The sequence below is a fragment of the Gorilla gorilla genome, chromosome 18 (assembly GCF_029281585.2).
Source record: "Gorilla gorilla gorilla isolate KB3781 chromosome 18, NHGRI_mGorGor1-v2.1_pri, whole genome shotgun sequence".
NCBI lineage: Eukaryota > Metazoa > Chordata > Mammalia > Primates > Hominidae > Gorilla > Gorilla gorilla.
Window position 1 is genome coordinate 36,288,118 of NC_073242.2, and position 20,479 is coordinate 36,308,596.

General features: G+C 49.2%; 1 protein-coding gene and 1 long non-coding RNA gene across 3 annotated transcripts; one reads left to right on the plus strand and one right to left on the minus strand.

The window, feature by feature from the left end:
- The first annotated feature begins 19 nt into the window (after positions 1-19).
- On the plus strand, positions 20-8,607 carry LOC129527653 (uncharacterized). Its single transcript, XR_008672663.2, has 2 exons — positions 20-99; positions 1,557-8,607. It is a non-coding gene; the product is annotated as an uncharacterized lncRNA (long non-coding RNA).
- ZNF785 (zinc finger protein 785) lies at positions 3,911-14,179 on the minus strand. Of its 2 annotated transcripts, none has more exons than XM_019011969.3 (3): positions 13,812-14,179; positions 13,572-13,655; positions 3,911-11,853 (listed from the first exon to the last, which is right to left on the minus strand). In XM_019011969.3, exons 1-3 carry the CDS (start codon positions 14,014-14,016, stop codon positions 10,970-10,972), a joined length of 1,173 nt encoding a protein of 390 aa, XP_018867514.1. In that variant the 5' UTR covers positions 14,017-14,179; the 3' UTR covers positions 3,911-10,969. The 2 variants fall into 2 exon arrangements, with proteins under 2 accessions (XP_018867514.1, XP_004057556.1); XM_004057508.5 differs by having other exon boundaries at positions 13,527-13,655; positions 13,812-14,178.
- Between the last annotated feature and the right edge of the window lie 6,300 nt (positions 14,180-20,479).

The window sequence follows — 20,479 nt, forward strand, 5'->3', positions numbered from 1 at the left end:
CCGTGCCTCCCGATGGCAGGAGCTGGAATTTGGTCCCCAGACCCCTTGGGAAGACGCGCACACCCTGGCAAACCATGTGTACACCCGCAGTAGAAGCAGGTGCGTGTTTTACAGTAGCTTAGCTGCGGAGTCCACCCAGCCCCTGGCATCCGCAGCTCGGCTCGCTCAGGCTCTAGACCGAAGCTGCAGGCGAAGGAACGTGCTTGGTGAGGATGGAATCGGAATGGGGAAGTTTTAAATTAAATTGTAATTGTTGCTAACATACATGAATTTATTTTTTGTTTGTTTTGAGACAGGGTCTTGCTCTGTGGCCCAGCAGTGCGATCCTAGCTCACTGCAGACTCGACCTCCCGGGCTGAAGCGATCTTCTCACCTCAGCCTCCCGAGTAGCTGGGACCACAGGCGCACACCCCATGCTTGGCTAATTTTTAAATTTTAAAACAGAGACAGGGTCTTGCTATGTTGCCCAGGCTGGTCTGGAACTCCTGGCCTCAAGCAATTCTCCTGCCTCGGCCTCCCAAAGTGCTGTGATTACAGGCATGCGCCACGGTTCCCAGCCATTTCTACTTTTTCTTTGAGAAGGAGTTTGTAGGGGTGGGTTGCCCCTACACACCTGTGGGTCTTTCTCGTAAGGTGGAACGAGAGACTTAGGAAAGAAAAAGACACAGAGACAAAGTATAGAGAAAGAAATAAGGGGACCCGGGGGACCAGCGTTCAGCATATGGAGGATCCCGCCAGCCTCTGAGTTCCCTTAGTATTTATTGATCATTCGTGGGTGCTTAAAGAAAAGGGGGTTGTGTCAGGGTCACAAGACAATAGTGGGGAGAGGGTCAGCAGACAAACACGTGAACAAAGGTCTTTGCATCATAGACAATGTAAAGGATTAAGTGCTGTGCTTTTAGATATGCATACACATAAACATCTCAATGCTTTACAAAGCAGTATTGCTGCCTGCAGGTCCCACCTCCAGCCCTAAGGCGGTTTTTCCCTATCTCAGTAGATGGAGCATACAATCGGGTTTTATACCGAGACATTCCATTGCCCAGGGACAGGCAGGAGACAGATGCCTTCCTCTTGTCTCAACTGCAAGAGGCATGCCTTCCTCTTATACTAATCCTCCTCAGCACAGACCCTTTACGGGTGTCGGGCTGGGGGACCGTCAGGTCTTTCCCTTCCCACGAGGCCATATTTCAGACTATCACATGGGGAGAAACCTTGGACAATACCTGGCTTTCCTAGGCAGAGGTCCCTGCGGCCTTCCGCAGTTTTTGTGTCCCTGGGTACTTGAGATTAGGGAGTGGTGATGACTCTTAAGGAGCATGCTGCCTTCAAGCATCTGTTTAACAAAGCACATCTTGCACCGCCCTTAATCCATTTAACTCTGAGTTGACACAGCACATGTTTCAGAGAGCAGGGGGTTGGGGGTAAGGTTATAGATTAACAGAATCTCAAGGCAGAGGAATTTTTCTTAGTACAGAACAAAATGGAGTCTCCTATGTCTACTTCTTTCTATACAGACACAGCAACAATCTGATCTCTCTTGCTTTTCCCCACAGAGTTTTACTCTTGTTGCCCAGGCTGGAGTGCAGTGGCGCTATCTCGGCTTGCCCAGGCTGGAGTGCAATGGCGCTATCTAGGCTCACCGCAACCTTCACCTACCAGGTTCAAGCGATTCTCCTGCCTCAGCCTCCCAAGTAGCTGGGATTACAGGCATGAGCCACCATGCCCGTCTAATTTTGTATTTTTAGTAGAGACGGGGTTTCTCCATATTAAGTCAGGCTGGTCTCGAACTCCCGACCTCAGGTGATCCTCCCGCCTCAGCCTCCGAAAGTGCTGGGATTACAGGCGTGAGCCACGGCGCCCGGCCCTGCCATTTCTACTTATTTACGTTGTTCCAAATTATCAAAGATAGCATCAACTTTCAAATGCTAATTTTTTTTTTCCTGGGAAACCTTCCTCCTTTAGCCTTCAGTCTCCTCTCTAAACTGGGTTGGGCCTCAGTTCTTCTCATACCGGGTCTCCCCTTCCTGCTGTCCTGGGTTGTATCTTCCGCTTCCTAGATTTAAGGTCTTTATTTTTTAGCCAAGATGGGTCATCGTCATGGCTGGTGGCATTGGACTGTAAATACTAGTTGCCTTCATCCCCACATTTGGAATATACCTGCAATCATACAGGATGCAGAATACTGTTTGCTAAGCGTGGGGCTGGTTGCTGGAGATAACAAGCAAGGCCTACCAGGTCCCTGCTGTCATTCTGGCTCTGGATCTACTTGCTTGGCTCCCCTGCCAGCCCTAGTATATCGAGCCTTCCTTTTTATTCAATAGTGTTTTTTATTGCTGACTTTTCAGTCAAGATTTCTTTGTGTTTTCTGGCCTACCCTTGCTGTTTTTCACCTGAAATACTTTTTGGCTTTTAGTGTGACTCCTGCTGATCTCATATGCATATGTTATTAATTGATTAATTATTAATTGTTAATAATTAAATATTATTAATATGCTTACATTATTACCTTGAGTTCTGGAACTGCCTCACTGCACTCCATGTGGTGAATACTGTAGAAATTATATAAGGAAAAATATATCCTTAGAAATGAGTATTTTTTAAATTTTGAAAATATTTAATTTAGGCCCAGCCCAGTTGCTCACACCTGTAATCTCAGCACTTTGGGAGGCTGAGGTGGGCAGATTGCTTTAGGCCAGAAGTTAGAAACCAGCATGGGCAACATGCTGAAACTCCATCTCTACTAAAAATACAAAAATTGGCCAGGTCTGGTGGTGTACACCTGTAGTCCCAGCTACTCAGGAGGCTGAGGCACAAGAATTTCTTGAACCCAGGAAGCAGAGGTTGCAGTGAGCAAGATCATGCCACTGCACTCCAACCTGGGCGACAGAGTGAGACCCCGTCTCAAAAAGAAAAAAAAATTGGGCTGGGCACAGTGGCTCGTGCCTGTAATCCCAACACTTTGGGAGGCCAAGGCGGGAGGATCACCTGAGGTCAGGAGTTCGAGACCAGCCTGGCCAACATGGCAAAACCCCGTCTGTACTAAAAATACAAAAATTAGCTGGGTGTGGAGTCGGACGCCTGTAGTCCCAGCTACTCAGGAGGCTGAGGCACAAGAATGGCTTGAACTCGGGAGGCAGAGGTTGCAGTGAGCCAAGATCACGCCATTGCACTCCAGCCTGGGCGACAGAGCAAGACTCCATCTAAAAAAAAAAAAAAAAAAACAAACAAAACAAAAAATATATTGATACACAAAATTTTTACATATTTATGGAGTTCATGTGATATTTTGCTTTGCTTCATACATAGAATGTACAATAATCAAGTCAGGATATTTAAGGTATCAATCACTTTGAGTATTTAACATTTCTATGTGTTGGGAAAATTTCAAGTCCTCTCTTCTAGCTATGGAAATTTACAGTACTTTGTTAACTACAGTCACCCTACTCTGCTATTGAACATTACAAGTTATCCCTTCTTCCTAAGTGTATGTTTGTACCCATTACCCAACTTCTCTTCATCCACCTCTCCCACCCACGTACACCCTTCCAATCTCTGGTATCATTCTACTCTCTACCTCCATGAGATCAACTTTTCTAGCTCCCACATGTAAGTAAGGACATGTGATATTTGCCTTTCTGTGTCTGGCTTATTCACTTAACATAATGACCTCCAGTTCCATCCATGCTGTAAACATGATTTCATTTTTTATGGCTTAAGTCCACTGTGTATATATATCATATTTTCTTTATTCATTTGTCCACTGATCAACACTTAGTTGATTCCATATCTTTGCTATTGTAAACACGGCTCTACAGTAAACACGGAGATGCAGGTTATCTTTTTTATATACTGATTTCTTTTCCTTTGGATAAATTCCAGGTAGTGGGATTGCTGGATCACATGGTAGTTCTTTTTTTTTTTTTTTTTTGAGACGGAGTTTTGCTTTTGTTGTCTAGGTTGGAGTGCAATGCCCTGGTCTCGGCTCATTGCAGCTTCTGCCTCCCAGGTTCAAGTGATTTTCCTGCCTCAGCCTCACAAGTAGCTGGGATTACAGGCACCCTCCATCACACCCAGCTAAATTTTGTATTTTTAGGAGAGAAGGGGTTTTGCCGTGTTGGCTAGGCTATTGTGAACTTCTGACCTCTGGTGATCAACCAGCCTTGGCCTCCCAAAGTGCTGGGATTACAGGTGTGAGTCACCATGCCCAGCCCACATGGTAGTTCTGTTTTTGTTTTGTTCAGACATCTCCATATTGTTTTCAATAGTGGCTGCACTAACTTACGTTCCCACCAACAGTGTGTAGGAGTTCCCTTCTCTTTTTTTTTCTTTTTTTTTGGAGAAGGAGTTTCACTCTTGTTGCCCAGGCTGGAGTGCAATGGCACAATCTTGGCTCACCGCAACCTCCGCCACCAGGGTTCAAGCGATTCTCCTGCCTCAGCCTCCCGAGTAGCTGGGATTACAGGCGCGTGCCACCACTCCTGGCTAATTTTGCATTTTTAGTAGAGAAGAGGTTTCTCCATGTTGGTCAGGCTGATCTTGAACTCCCGACCTCAGGTGATCCACCCACCTCAGCCTCCCAAAATGCTGGGATTACAGGCGTGAGCCACTGCGCCCAGTCAAGAGTTGCCTTCTCTTAGCATCCTTGCCAATACCTGTCATGTTTTGTCTTCTTAATAACAGCCATTCTAACTAAGGTACAATAATATCTCATTGTGTGCTTTTTTGTTTTTGAGTCAGAGTCTCGCTCTGCAGCCTAGGCTGGAGTGCAGTGGCGCAACCTCAGCTCACTGCCACCTCCCCCTCCTGGGTTCAAACGATTCTCCTGCCTCAGCGTCCTGAGTAGCTGGGATTACATACGTGCACCACCATGCCCAGCTAATTTGTTTGTTTGTTTGTTTGAGACGGAGTCTCGCTCTGTTGCCCAGGCTGGAGTGCAGTGGCGCGATCTTGGCTCACTGCAAGCTCCGCTTCCCGGGCTAACGCCATTCTCCCGCCTCAGCCTCCGGAGCAGCTGGCACTACAGGTGCCCGCCACCACGCCAGCTAATTTTTTGTATTTTTAGTAGAGATGGGGTTTCACCGTGTTAGCCAGGATGATCTCGATCTCCTGATCTCATGATCCACCCACCTCGGCCTCCCAAAGTGCTGGGATTACAGGCGTGAGCCACCGCGCCCAGCCACCCAGCTAATTTTTGTATTTTTAGTAGAGATGGAGTTTCGCCATGTTGGGAAGGCTGGTCTCAAACTCCTGACCTCAGGTGATCCGCCCACCTCGGCCTCCTAAACTGCTGGGATTATAGGCGTGAGCCACCAGGCCGGCTTCATTGTAGTTCTGATTTGCATTTCCCTGATGATTAGTGGTGTTGAGCATTTTTTCATGTACCTGTTGACCATTTGCATGTTTTATTTTGATTCTCCTTCTATTATGATTATTATTATTAATTATCATTATTATTGAGACAGGTTCTCACTCTGTCACACAGGCTGGAGTGCAGTGGTATGATCACAGCTCACTGCAGCCTCAACCTCCCTGGGTTCAGGTGATCCTCCCACCTCAGCCTTCAAGTCGTTGGAACTAGAAGTGTGCAACACCATGCCTGGCTAATTTTCGTTTTTGTAGAGATAGGGTCTCTCCATGATGCCCAGGCTGGTCTGGAACTCCTGGGCTCAAGTGATCCTCCCACCTCAGCCTCCCAAAGTGCTAGGATTACAGGTGTGAGCCACCATGCCCAGCCTATTATTGTCATTTTGAAACAGAGTCTCACTCTGTCACCCAGGTTGGGGTGCAGTGGCAAGATCAAAGCTCACTGCAGCCTGGAACTCTTGGGCTCAAGTGATCTATGCTCCCACTTCCACCTCCTGAGTAGCTAAGACTACAGGTGAGTGGCTATTTGGATTATCTTTTTAAACAGAGTAGCAACTTGAACCAAAAATACTTTTGTTTGTTCAGATCCTATGTTGTAAATCACTTCTCTTTGAACTAAGTATGCAGAAGACTTAAGAAGATGAAGCTGAACAATAAAAATATTAACTAAACAGACTGAAAGAAACTTTTTTTTTTTTTTTTAGATGGAGTCTCGCTCTATCGCCAGACTGGAGTGCAGTAGCGTGATCTTGGCTCACTGCAACCTCCAACTCCCTGGTTCAAGCGATTCTCTTGCCTCAGCCTCCTGAGTAGCTGGGATTACAGGCACGCACCACCACACCCAGCTAGTTTTTGTATTTTTAGCAGAGACAGGGTTTCACCATGTTGGCCAGGATGCTCTTGATCTCCTGACCTCGTGATCCGCCTGCCTTGGCCTCCCAAAGTGCTGGAATTACAGACATGAGCCACTGCACACTGTACCCGGCCTGTGTTTTTTTTTTTTTTTTTTAAGACAGAGTCTCACTCTGTGGCCAAGGCTGGAGTGCAGTGGTACGATCTCGGCTCACTGCAACCTCTGCCTCCCGAGTTCAAGCAATTCTCATGCCTCAGCCTCCCAAGTAGCTGAAAACAGCACAACCTGCTAATTTTTGTATTTTTAGTAGAGATGGGGTTTTGCCATGTTGGCCAGGCTGGTCTCAAACTCCTGGCTTCAAGTGATCCACCGTCCTCGGCCTCCCAAAGTGCTGGGATTACAGGTATGAGCCATAGCGCCAGGCCTGAAACAAACTTTCAAGTAAGACTAAAACTGTTCCGTGTAGCTGATGAGTTGTTTTTCCTGCCACTCATTATAAAAATACAAAAATTGGCCGGGCACAGTGGCTAACACCTGTAATCCTACCACTTTGGGAGGCTTAGATAGACAGATCACTTGAGCCCATGAGTTCAAGACCAGCCTGGGCAAAACCCCATCTGTACAAAAAATACAAAAATTAGCTGGGCATAGTGGCATATGCCTGTAGTCCCAGTTACTCAAGAGGCTGAGATGAGAACGAGAAACACCTGAGCCCAGGAGGTCGAGGCTGCAGTGAGCCGTGACTGTGCCACTGCATTCCAGCCTAGGCTATGGTGAGACCCTGTCTCAAGAAATAACAAGAACAAAATGCTCTTGCTTTCAAATTATTTTATTGCCCATCAAATTGTAAATGTTTCTTCAAGACTCTTGATCAGATAATTATGAGAAGTCACAAAACATACAGGAGATGACTGGGCTTCAATCGACTTTACTTGTCAATAACAGAGTACAACTGAACTTTAAGTGGGAGCTGAATTTCTTTCTTTCTTTTTTGAAACAGAGTTCCGCTCTTGTTGCCCAGGCTGGAGTGCAATGGCACGATCTTGGCTCACTGCAACCTCCGCCTCCCGGGGTCAAACGATTCTCCTGCCTCAGCCTCCCGAGTAGCTGTGATTACAGGCATGTGCCACCATGCCTGGCTAATTTTGTATTTCTTTTTTTTTTTTAGTAGAGACAGGGTTTCTCCATGTTCGTCAGGCTGGTCTCGAACTCCTGACCTCAGGTGATCTGCCCACCTTGGCCTACCAAAGTGCTGGGATTACAGGTGTGAGCCACTGCGCCTGGCTTTTTTTTTTTTTTTTAATAGTGTCTTGCTGTTACTCAGACTGAAGTGGCGCCATCATAGCTCACTATAGCCTCAAACTCCTGGGCTCAAGCTATCCTCCTTCTTCACCCTCCCCCACCATGCTCGGCTAATTTTTAAAATTTTTAGTAGAAATGAGGTCTTGCTGTTTTCCAGGCTCGTCTCAAACTCCCAAGCTCATGCAATCCTCCTGCCTTAGCCTCCCAAAGTGCTGGGATTACAGTTGTGAGCCACTGTACCCAGCTGAGAGCTGAAGTTTCTTGCATAAAACTCAGCTGTATGCTGAAGTGTTTAGAAGTGAAATGTAATGATGTCTGCAACTTACTTTGAAATACATTAATAAAATGGATAAATGAATGGATAGAGGGATGGATAGGCAGATTGACATGTGTAAAACAAATAGAGAAAAATGTTATTTGTAGAATCTAGGTGATGCTAAAGGCCACACAGCCAGTGGGGACTGAGCCAAGCTAGGAATCCAGGTCCATCAATTCAGGAGAGGCTATGTGGTGAAGTAAAGATAACACCCAGTTACCAGTTTTTGAATCTGTTTTTGTTTTGAGACAGAGTCCTGCTTTGTAGCCCAGGCTGGAGTGCAATGGAGCCATCTCGGCTTACTGCAACCTCTGTCTCCCAGGCTCAAGTGATCCTCTTGCCTCAGCCTCCTGAGTAGCTGGGACTACAGGCATGTGCCACCACGCCTGGCTAATTTTTTGGTATAGATGGGGTTTCACTATATTGCCCAGCTGGTCTCAAACTCCTGACCTCAAGTGATTAACCAGCCTCAGCCTCCCAAAGTGCTGGGATCACAGGTGTGAGCCACCGCGCCCGGCACCAGTTCCCATTAATAATTATCTTGGAACCCAAGGATTCAAAGAAGCAGTCTTTTCAAAGAGATATTTGAGTCACTGACCACCAGTCCTGGAATGCAGAAATGCTTAGTCCCACCTACCTCTTTTGTTCATTCCTTCAAAAGTTTGCTCTTCAAAAGTAGGGCTAGCAGATCTAAATGGGCCAGAAAGAACTCTCTTAACTGTTGTTTTTTGTTTTGTTTTGTTTTTTGAGACTGGAGTCTCGCTCTGTCGCCCAGGCTGGAGTGCAGTGGCGCTATGTTGGCTCACTGCAAACTCCACCTCCTGGGTTCAAGCCATTCTTCTGCCTCAGCCTCCCAAGAAGCTGGGATTACAGGTGCACGCCACCAGGCTTGGCTAATTTTTTTTTTTTTTTTTTTTTGAGACAGAGTCTCGCTCTGTCGCCCAGGCTGGAGTGCAGTGGCACGATCTCAGCTCACCACAAGCTCTGCCTCCCGGGTTCACACGGTTCTCCTGCCTCAGCCTCCCAAGTAGCTGGGACTACAGGCGCCTGCCACCACTCCTGGCTAATTTTTTTGTATTTTTAGTACAGACGGGGTTTCACCATGTTAGCCAGGATGGTCTCGATCTTCTGACCTTGTGATCTGCCCGCCTCGGCTTCCCAAAGTGCTGGGATTACAGGTGTGAGCCACCGTGCCTGGCCGTTTTTTTTGTTTTTTTTGTTTTTGTTTTTTTTTGGTATTTTTAGTAGAGATGGGGTTTCACCATATTGGCCAGGCTGGTCTTGAACTCTTGACCTTAAGTGATCCACCCTCCTCAGCCTCCCAAACTGCTAGGATTACAGGCGTGAGCCACCGCGCCCAGCCTTCATAACTGTTGACATACAAGCATTACAGTAAAAATTAGACTGGAAAGACTATGCCTTGATTTCAACTTTAATCACAATTAATTTATTCTTTCTTTAAAAAAAAAAATGTAATCCCAGAACTTTGGGAGGCCAAGTCGGGTGGATCACCTGAGGTCAGGAATTGGAGACCAGCCTGGCCAACATGGTGAAACCTGTCTCTAGTAAAAATACAATTAGCCAGGCATGGTGGTGGGTGCCTGTAATCCCAGCTACTCAAGAGGCTGGGGCAGGAGAATCGCTTGAACCTAGGAGGCGGAGGTTGCAGCGAGCCAAGATCATGCCATTGCACTCTAGCCTGGGCAACAAGAGTGAAACTCCATCTCAAAAAAAAAAAGAGGCTGGGTGCAGCGGCTCACGCCTGTAATCCCAGCACTTTGGGAGGCCGAGGCGGGAGGATCACGAAGTCAGGAGATCGAGACCATCCTGGCTAACACGGTGAAACCCTCGTCTCTACTAAAAATACAAAATATTAGTTGGGCGTGGTGGCGGGTGCTTGTAATTCCAGCTACTCGGGAGACTGAAGCAGGAGAATGGTGTGAACCCAGGAGGTGGAGTTTGCAGTGAGCGTAGCTTGGGCCACTGCACTCCAGCCCAGGCGATAGAGAGAGACTCTGTCTCAAAAAAAAAAAAAAAAAAAAAAAAGAATCCTCCGGCATTATATCTCCAGCTACTGTGGCCCAAGAATATATCTTTATCAAAAAATACAAAATCCAGGGAACATGCAAATATCTGAAGAAGAAAAAAACACTGCAATCACTAATGCATACAGTGAAGAGTTGGCCCAGTTCCAGAGTCCACTATGTTTGATAGTTTGTGCACTTGCATAATGAGAGTGGGGCGGGGGAGTTCCCCACCTGAGGCCACTGTCCTCTCTATGGCCACCTCTAGGTTTTCAAGACCAAGGAACACCTACACTCCAGGTGTCTCCTTGCCAGATGTTTCACCTGCATTGGTAAAAGGCAGAATCCTCGGCAGGGGTCGGTGGCTCACGCTTGTAATCCCAGCACTTTGAGACGCCGAGGCGGGTGGATCACGAGGTCAGGAATTCAAGACCAGCCTGGCCAACATGGTGGAACCCCGTCTCTACTAACAGCACAAAAATTAGCTGGGCCTGGTAGCGCATGCCTGTAATCCCAGCTAATGGGAAGGCTGAGGCAGAGAATGGCTTGAACCCAGGAGGCAGAGATTGCAGTGAGCCGAGATCACGCCACTGCACTCCAGCCTGGGCGACAGAGCATGACTCCATCTCAAAAAAAAAAAAAAAAAAAAGAATCCTGGGATGAGCTCCCCCCCACCAGCCGAGGGACAGGCCTGAGGTATCCCCTCTATTCTGGGGGGTCCAGAGTGGGTGCAGGCTCCTTTAATAGGCACTGGAATGTAGGGGACCCCATCTCAGAGGAGTAGGAGAGATACAGGCCAAAAAGTAGAGAGCTACAAGGTAGAGAACAATCATGAAGGAAAAGCCAGTTAGGTGAATGGTTTTCAGTGAAGGATGGGACGTGAACACGGGGCCCTGTGTGCTGGAGCTTCAGAAAATGGGGTCAACCCCCAGGCACCTTTTCAGATTCCTGCCTCCTCCCCACAGCCCTCTGTGCCCCTACCTCTGCTTTTTTCCTAAGGCAGAACTTTGTTTTCCTCAAACGCCCACTTCCTTTCCTTATCCCCCAAATACACAAACCTTGCCTCTCCCTCTCCAGGGAAACGCTGACCAGTTTGTGTGAACGCCATCACCCACACTCTTGAAATATATCTGGAAAGTGCCGGAAGTGAACTGGGGGATCCTTGCCTCCCAAAACAGGGATGGGCTCTGAACGCCCCACCACGGCCTGCTGCCACGCGCGCCTCTCGCTGCAGGAGCGGTGGATCCACCGATGGGCTTCCAGGGCGGTCTTGCGCTTGAAGCCTTTCCCACACTCCACGCAGGGGAAGGGCCGGCTGTCGGAGTGAATGCGCCGGTGACTGAGGAGGAGGGAAGAATAGGTGAAGCGGCGGCCGCAGTCAGGACAGGGGTAGGGCTTCTCGCCGGTGTGTGTGCGCCTGTGGATGGCCAGCAAGGAGGTGTAGGCGAAACGGAGGCTGCAATCGGGGCAGCTGTAGGGCTTCTCGCCCGTGTGCTTGCGCTGGTGGATGGCCAGCAGGTAGGGGTAAGTGAAGCGACTCTTGCAGTCTGAGCACACGTAAGGCTTCTCCCCGGTGTGAGCCCGCCTGTGGATAGCCAGGGAACCCCTCTGGCGGAAGCGGCGTCCGCAGTCGGGGCAGGGGTAGGGCTTCTCGCCGGTGTGGATGAACTGATGCTGGAGCAGGTACCTGCGCTGGGAGAAACGCGCCTGACACTGGCCGCAGGAGAAGGGCCGCTCCCCGGAGTGGACCCGCTGGTGGCTGGCCAGGAGGGAAGGGTAGCTGAAGTTGCGGCCACAGTCTGGGCAAGAGTGGGGCAGTCTTCGGGTCAGAGTGTCCTTGAGCCAGGGATTCATGGGGCTCTGCCTAGGGTTGCAGAACTCTGGGCAGGCGACGCTGGGCCACCACTCCTTGACAGCCACTTCATGCGCCACCTCTTTTTGTTTTGGACACTTCTTCAGCCTTTCCTTCTCCTCATTCCCATCCCTGGATCCTGAAACAGGGAAGATGATAAAATCAGAAACTCATCCCTGGATCCTGAGACAGGGAAGATGATAAAGTCAAAACCAGCATATTCCGGGACCATGTCCTGCCTTGGAAGGCAGCAGGAATGGTTCAGAATATGGCGCCCAGGGAGCACGGCTTAATGATAGGGGCCTCATGAAGCCCTGAAAGCCAGCCTGGAGTAAAAGCAAATGCCATGGTCTGCAGGTTAACACAGGAAGGCCCTGAGCACTGGAGATAATGAAAGAGGAGTCGGGCTGGGTGCCATGGCTCACACCTGTTATCCAAGCACTTCAGGAGGCTGAGGTGGGAGGATCGCTTGAGGCCAGAAATTCAAGGGACAGTGAGCTGTGATCGGGCCACTGCACTCCAGCCTGGGCAACTCTCTAATAAAAAAAAAAAAAAAAATGCTGGGTGTGGTGGCCCATGCCTGTAATCCCAGCACCACTCTGGGAGGCTGGGGTGGGCAGATCACCTGAGGTCAGGAGTTCGAGACCTGCCTGGCCAACATGGGGAAACCTTGTCTGTACTAAATTACAAAAATTAGCCAGGCGAGGTGGTGGGCGCCTGTAATCCCAGCTACTTGGGAGGCTGAGGCAGGAGAATCCCTGGAACTGCGGAGGTGGAGGTTGCAGTGAGCCAACCTCGTGCCACTGCACTCCAGCATGGGTGACACAGCAAGACTCAGTCTCAAAAAAATAAAAAAAGAAAAAGGAGTGAACAATATTGAACACTTAACTCTGTGTCAGGCTTTGAGGACACAGTGATGGTCCCAGTCCTCATGGCACTTACCATCCTGAACCTGTTTATGATCCCTTTACAAAACAGCCATTCAATGACCTTCTTTGGTACTCAAATTCTTTTGGCACCTTTCCTCTCTGCTCTTACCATCACCAAAAAGTCTACACTTGCTGGTGGGGCACGGTGACTCACGCCTGTAATCCCAGCACTTTGGGAGGCAGAGGCAGGTGGATCATGAGATCAGGAGTTCAAGACCAGCCTGGCCAAGATGGTGAAAGCCCGTCTCTACTAAAAATACAAAAATTAGCTGGGCATGATGGCGGGTACCTGTAATCCCAGCTACTCAGGAGGCTGAGGCAGGAGAATTGCTTGAGCCTGGGAGGCGGAGGTTGCAGTGAGCCTAGACCACGCCACTGTACTCCAGCCTGGACAACAGAGCGAGACTGTCTCAAAAAATAAGTCTACACTTGGACTGCCTCACTAGGTTCCACGGGAAGACCTTCTGAGAACAAGCATTTATTCTGGTATCAGGGCTGCAGGAAAAACATTTCGTCTTCATTTAAAAATCTAATTAATGGTGTTATTTACTACACGTGGTTCACATCATTAATATCCAAGAGGAACATCTGTCTTCATTTTATCCCACAACAAAAATCAAATTACAGGTTTCCCCTTTCCCTTGACCTCCTAGGAAGCTCAAGCTCTATTTTGCATTAAACTGAGGTTTTCCAGTATGGTTAATCGGTTCCATAGATCCCAATTTCGCTGTTCCATCGGGCCATTTTGCAGTGAGATGAGGACGTTTCTGGGGTAAGGTGCAGGGAGACAGGATGGGACTTTGGAGGGGGCAGCCTGCGCTGAGGATGTGAATTGGGGGCGGGGGTTGGGGCTTCTCCACGGCTACCTATCCAAATGAAGTACCTGCTTCCTGTCCTTGGCCCCTGCTGAAAGCTGCAGAGCTCTCACCGTCGGGATCCTGGGACTCCGGGCTCCACGCCTCCACTTCTCCTTCCACCCACGAGATAAAAGCGGGTTTGGGACCTGAAAATCCTGCGAAGGAGAAACAATGGGCTCGGCTGAGCGCACGGGAGGGGAGAATGAGACTGCTCCCTCGGCGCCCCGCTTCCAGCCCACTAGCCTCTGGGGACACCGATCACCGCTTCCCACCGACGGACTGGGGGTCCCGGCCGGAGGGCCCGGCCTCACCCAGCGCGCCCAGGTGGCCGAAGGTCTCCCGCATCACGTCCCGGTACAGGGCCCTCTGCGCTGGCCGCAGGCATTCCCACTCTTCGGGAGAGAAGTACACGGCCACGTCCGCGAAGCTCACGGCGCCCGGCCTGCTTTCCCTCGTCCTCCGGGGCCCGGCCTCCCCGGGTACGTGGGCCGGGCGCGGCGCCAGGGGCGGCCCCATGGGAAACCCTTTCTGCCTGGCAAAGGGAGGCTTCCGGGGAAGGTGGAGATGCTGGCGCTTTCCTGTCTTTCCTCAGACAAGTCCGTAAGGGACTCCTGCCCTTAACCAAGATGGAACCTTCCTGGCGTCAACACCCCTCGCCTTTCCTCTCTGCCTTTACACACCACGAGGGAAACCAGCGAGAAGGGTGGCCCCGCAACACCACCAACCGATAGATGGCGTACGTTGATTGGACAGTGCCGGAAGGCCAGGAGAAGAAGGAAGGCTGTGATTGGGCTTTTTTTGGAGCGGCCTGTTTGAAAGGCTGAGGGTGAAGGAGCGACAGATCTGAAAATAGCCGGAGCTGAGGGGCCTCAGGGTCTACCCTGACTCGCTTTTCCCGGACGGTCTCCTAGGAGAGAGGCTGTGGCCAGCTGACGCGACTTCCTTCTGCTACTGAGGTGAGAAGTCTTAGGGCAGATCCGGATGTCCAGGGCTTCGAGGTGAGTAAAGGTGAAGCGCAAAGCCTTAGGCGGCGTTGCACTGAGTGGGTAAGGGACTGCAGATCCCAGCTTTGAGCTCTGAGTACTCCTGGCAGTGCCAGCCCGAGGGGCAGCGGGAACAGGATTCTACCCAGCATCTAATTTGACCTTTGCCCCGAGGTCACAGATATCTTTCCTTATAGAGATGCAGAAGGCCAGGCGCAGAGCCCGGATTCAAAGTCAGCTCCTGGCCGGGCGTGATGGAGCGCGCCGGTGGTCCCAGCTCCTCGAGGGGCTGGGGCAGGAAGATCGCCTGAACTCGGGAGGTGGAGGCTGCTGTGAGTCGAGATCGCGCCCCCACACTCCAGGCTGGCTACAGAGCCAGGCGCCCATCTCTAAAAACAAACAAAAGTTATCTTCTCGCTTCCGGGTTCGGTTAAGGACTTAGGGTAGGGCCCTGCACAAAGTGCTATTATAATAGATATGAATTTATAGTGTTGTAGTATTTTTTTTTTTTTTTGAGACGGAGTCTTGCTCTGTCGCCCAGGCTGGAGTGCAGTGGCGCGATCTCGGCTCACTGCAAGCTCCGCCTCCCAGGTTCACGCCATTCTCCTGCCTCAGCCTCCTGAGTAGCTGGGCCTACAGGCGCCCGCCACCATGCCCGCCTAATTTTTTGTATTTTTAGTAGAGACAGGGCTTCACCGTGTTAGCCAGGATGGCCTCGATCTCCTGACCTCGTGATCCGCCCGCCTCGGCCTCCCAAAGTGCTGGGATTACAGGCGTGAGCCACCGCTCCCGGATGTGTTGTAGTAATGTTTAATACCATCTGAGTCTTGTCTCAATCAGAAAACATGTGTTCAAATTACAGCTGATATGTGAGTAATAAAACTGGGAAACGAATCAGATAATCTCTTAAGACCGTTTTTCAGCCCTTTCCAACCGAGTATCCATAGAAACAGAAGAGGAACGTTCTAGATGTATAACAAAAAGCTGCCCATCGCCACAGTGAAACCACTTTGAAGACATCACTTTAAAATTCATGTGAATTCAGCCGGATGTGGAGGCTCACGCCTGTAATCCCAGCACTCTGGGAGGCTGAGGTGTGTGGATCACTTAAAGTCAGCAGTTTGAGACCAGGCAACATGGTGAAACCCCATCTCTACTAAAACAGAAAAATTAGCCAGGTGTGGTAGTGCACCCCTGTAATTCCAGCTACTTGGGGGGCTGAGGCATGAGAATCACTTGAACCCAAGAGACGGAGCTTGCAGTGAGCCGCAGTCGCGCCACTGCACTCCATACTGGGTGACAGAGTGAGACTCCGTCTCAGAAAAGAAAAAAAAAAAATGTGAATTCAGTTGGGTGTAGTGGCTCAGGCCTCACGCCTGTAATCCCAGCACTTTGGGAGGCCAAGGTGGGAGGATCACGAGGCCAGGAGTTCGAGACCAGACTAAACAACATAGCAAGACCTCATCTCTAAAAAAATAAATAAATAAAAAACAAAAACTTGTGTGAATTTGCATTCTATTTTATAATATAACCAAATGATCTCGGCCTTCACACCATCTTCTTGGAAACCTCTGCACCATGAGAGCCGAGTGGAGGAAGCGAATGCGCAGGCTGAAGCGCAAAAGAAGAAAGATGAGGCAGAGGTCCAAGTAAACCACAAGCTTATGCACCCATGGAGGCTACAGGAGCAGAAACGTGGAATCCAGAGGCTGGGGATGCTGGTACAGTTATTGGGCTGCATGCTACTGTCTAGAGCTTGTTTCAATGCATCTAGAACTTCATCTCCATCTGGTCGCCAAGACCACCTCTGAGACTCACCTTGCTCATAACCAAAACTGCATGTTGGTCCTTTGCTCCGGACCTGTGATATTCTGGACTATTTCTGTGTTCACTGGTGGCTGAGTGTAACAACCATATAATAAATCACCTCTTCTGCTGTCTTAGCTGAATATATATAACCAAATTCAAAAGAATATATAGTCAAAAGCAAGTTTCTCAAGTGTTATCCTCTTTTACACTACTGGTGGAGTGTGAATTGGTGCAGCCGCTTTTGAAAACTGGCAGTACCTACTAAAGCTGAATAGATGTCATACCCTATGACCCAGTGATTCCACTCGTAGGTGTATACCCAACAGATATGCATACATATGTTTACTCAAAGGCATTTACTCAAATGTTCTCAACACTTCTTATAATAGGTAAAAACTAGGCCAGATGCGGTGGCTCATGCCTGTAATCCCGGCACTTCGGGAGGCCGAGGTCAGCGGATCACCTGAGGTCAGGAATTTGAAACCAGCCTGGCCAACATGGCAAAACCCCATCTAAAAACACAAAAATTATCTGGGCGAGGTGGCAGGCGCCTGTAGGCCCGGCTACTCGGGAGGCTGAGACAGGAGAATCACTTGAACCCAGGAGGTGGAGGTTGCAGTGAGCCGAGATCACACCACTGCACTCTAGCCTGCGTCACAGAGCAAGACTCCATCTCAAAAAAAAAAAAAAAAAAGATTCCATTTCTATAGTTTTTCTTTTTAAAAGACTCTGCATGTAGGCTAGGCTGGTGGCTGAGGCCTGTAATATCAGTACTTTGGGAGGCTGAGGCTGGATGATCACTTCAGCTTAAGAATTTGAGACCAGCCTGGGCAATATAGTGAGACACCATCTCTACAAAAGCAATTTTTTTAATAAGCCAGGCATGGTGGTGTGCACTTGTGGTCCCAGCTACTCAGGAGGCTGAGGTGGGAGAACTGCTTGAGCCCAGAGGTCAAGGGTGCAATAAGCCATTATCATCATGCCACTGCACTCCAGCCTGGGCAACAGAGCAAGACCCTATCTCTAAAATTAAAAAACATATGTATAAAAACAGACAAAATGTGGCCGGGCACGGTGGCTTATGCCTGTAATCCCAGAACTTTGGGAGGCCAAGGGGAGTGGATCATGAGGTCAGGGATTCAAGACCAGCCTGGCCAAGATGGTGAAACCCCATCCCTAGTAAAAATACAAAAAATTAGCGGGGTGTGATGGCGGGCGCCTGTAATCCCAGCTACTCAGGCAGCTGAGGCAGAGAATTGCTTGAACCCAGGAGGTAGAGGTTGCAGTGAGCCGAGATCGCGCCACTGCACTCCAGCCTGAGCAAGACTCCATCTCAAAAACAAAACAAAACAAAACAACAACAACAAAAAAACAGCAAACTTAATCCATGCTATTAAAAATCAGAGCCAGGTACAATAATAGATGCTTCTAGGATGCTGATAATATTCTCTTTTTTTCTTTTTTTTTTTTTAGATGAAATCTCCCTGTGTCACCCAGACTGCAGTGCAGCAGTGCAATCTCAGGTCACTGCAACCTCCACCTCCTGGGTTCAGGAGATTCTCATGCCTCAGCCTCTGGAGTACCTGGGATTACAGGCAGGTGCCACCATGCCTGGCTAAATTTTTTGTATTTTTGGTAGAGACGGGGTCTCACATGTTGCCCAGGCTGGTCTCGAACTCCTGGACTCCTGTGATCCACTGGCCTCGGCCTCCCAAAATTCTGGGATTACAGGCATGAGAATTGCTTGAGCCTGGGAGGCAGAGGTTGCAGTGAGCCGAGATTGTGCCGCTGCACTCCAGCCTGGGTAACAGAGTGAGACTCTGTCTCAAAAAAAAAAAGTTCACACTCCAGTGATTTGCATGTCATAGTAAAAAGTAATCTCTTGGGTCTCATTTTTCATTGTGTTTAGCGCAGTACCATAAACCTTAAATAACACCATAGGACTCATACAAAGTGCCACTAGTGATGCTGGAAGTGCTCCCAAGAAGCAAAGAAAAGTCATGACATTTCAAGAAAAAGTTGAATTGCTTGGTATGTACCATAGATTGAGGTCTGCAGCTGCAGTTGCCCACCATTTCCAGATAAATTGATCCAGTATAAGAACCACTGTAGCGGCCTGTAGTCCCAGCTACTCGGGAGGCTGAGGCAGGAGAATGGCGTGAACCCGGGAGGCGGAGCTTGCAGTGAGCCGAGATGGCGCCACTGCACTCCAGCCTGGGCGACAGGGCGAGACTCTGTCTCAAAAAAAAAAAAAAACAAAAAAAAACCCACTGTAGCTGGGCGCGGTGGCTCACGCCTGTAATCCCAGTACTTTGGGAGGCCGAGGCTGGTGGATCACCTGAGGTTTTCCAGTATGGTTCATCGGTTCCATAGATCCCCTGTAATTCCAGTTACTGGAGAGGGTGAGGCGGGAGAATCGCTTGAACTCAGGAGGCAGAGGCTGCGGTGAGCGGAGATGGCGCCATGGGACTGGGCAACAAAAGTGAAACTCCATCTAAGAAAAAAAAAAAAGGCACAAAGGACATTTAGTAGTAAGGAAGAGAAGCAAGCACCAGGACTTATAACAGGAAGGGATAAGCTAACTCCACTGTTTTGTGCAAATGCAGTCAGGTTTATGATCAGTACTTCCCTTATCTATAAAGGTGCTTATCCTTGAGCCTTGAAGGGAAAAGAGAAATACTAGCTTGCAGTCTTCTGGGTGTACAACAAAAAAAGCCTGAACAACAATAATCTTTTTCTGGATGGGGTACATCTGTGCTTTGTCCCTGAAGTCAGGAAGTACCTGGCCGGTAAAGGCCTGCCTTTCTCCATTGGCCTTTACCATCTTATTTTATTTTTATTTATTTTGTTTGTTTACTTATTTATTTATTTTTGAGATGGAGTCTCACTCTGTCACCAGGCTGGAGTGCAGTGGTGCAATCTCAGCTCACTGCAACCTCCACCTCCCGGGTTCAAGCGATTCTCCTGCCTCAGCCTCCCGAGTAGCTGGGATTAGAGACATGCACCACCACGCCCAGCTAATTTTGTGCTTTTAGTAGAGACAGGGTTTCAGCATGTTGGCCACGATAGTCTCGATCTCTTGACCTCGTGATACACCCGCCTCAGCCTCCCAAAGTGCTGAGATTACAGGCGTGAGCCACCGCACCAGGCCTTTATTTATTTATTTGAGACGGAGTCTCGCTCTGTTGCCCAGGCTGGAGTGCAGTGGCGCAATCTCAGCTCACTGCAACTTCTGCCTCCGGGGGTTCAAGCAATTCTCCTGCCTCAGTCTCCCGAGTAGCTGGGACTCAAGCACACACCACCGTGCCCAGCTAATTTTTGTGTTTTTATTCGAGACGAGGTTTCACCATATTGGCCAGGCTGGTCTCGAACTCCTGAGCTCGTGATCCGCCCGCTTTGGCCTCCCAAAGTGCTGGGATTACAGGTGTGAACCGCTGCACCCAGCCCACCATCTCATTTTATTAAAGGGAAATTAAAGCACAAGGAAATACAGACCATGACTGACAGGTTAGAGCCACTAGATTTCTGTCTGCAGCCACAGATCTTCCTTCCCAGGCATCCACTGCCTGCAGCTAGAGAGTCTAGTCTGTGTTCCTCACAACACCATTATCAGGTGGGGTCCCTCAGATGGTGAGATGCACAAGCCACTGGCATGTCACTTAGACTCTGCCCAATTTGGACAAATTTTATCAAACTCTGGTTGTGTTTCATTTGCTGGTTCATTATAAGGATATTACAAAGGATATAGATGAAGAGATGTAGTGGGTGAGATATGGAGGAAAGGGAGCAGAGATTCCATGCCCTCCCTAGGTATGCATGCTACCCCTCCAGGAACCTCCACATGTTCACCTATCTGGAAGCTTTTATTTTTTTTTTGAGACGGAGTTTCGCTCTTGTTGCGAGGCTGGAGTGCAATGGCATAATCTCGGCTCACTGTAACCTCCACCTCCTGGGTTCAAGCAATTCTTCTGCCTCAGCCTCCCGTGTAGCTAGGATTACAGGCGCACGCCACCATGCCCAGCTAATTTTTGTACTTTTAGTATAGAAAGGATTTCACCATGTTGGCCAGGCTGGTCTTGAACTCCTGACCTCAGGTGATCCACCCTCCTTGGCCTCCCAAACTGCTGGGATTACAGGCATGAGCCACCGTGCCCGGTCAGGACTGCCTTTTAAAGTTATTTTGATAT

Coding starts and splice junctions, on each gene's coding strand:
- ZNF785 (XM_004057508.5), bottom strand. CDS start 14,016: ATGGGGCCGCCCCTGGCGCCGCGCCCGGCCCACGTACCCGGGGAGGCC. Junction 13,656..13,811: donor CGGCCACCTGGGCGCGCTGG/GTGAGGCCGGGC, acceptor TCTCCTTCGCAG/GATTTTCAGGTCCCAAACCC. Junction 11,854..13,526: donor GGGCCAAGGACAGGAAGCAG/GTACTTCATTTG, acceptor TCCCTGTTTCAG/GATCCAGGGATGGGAATGAG.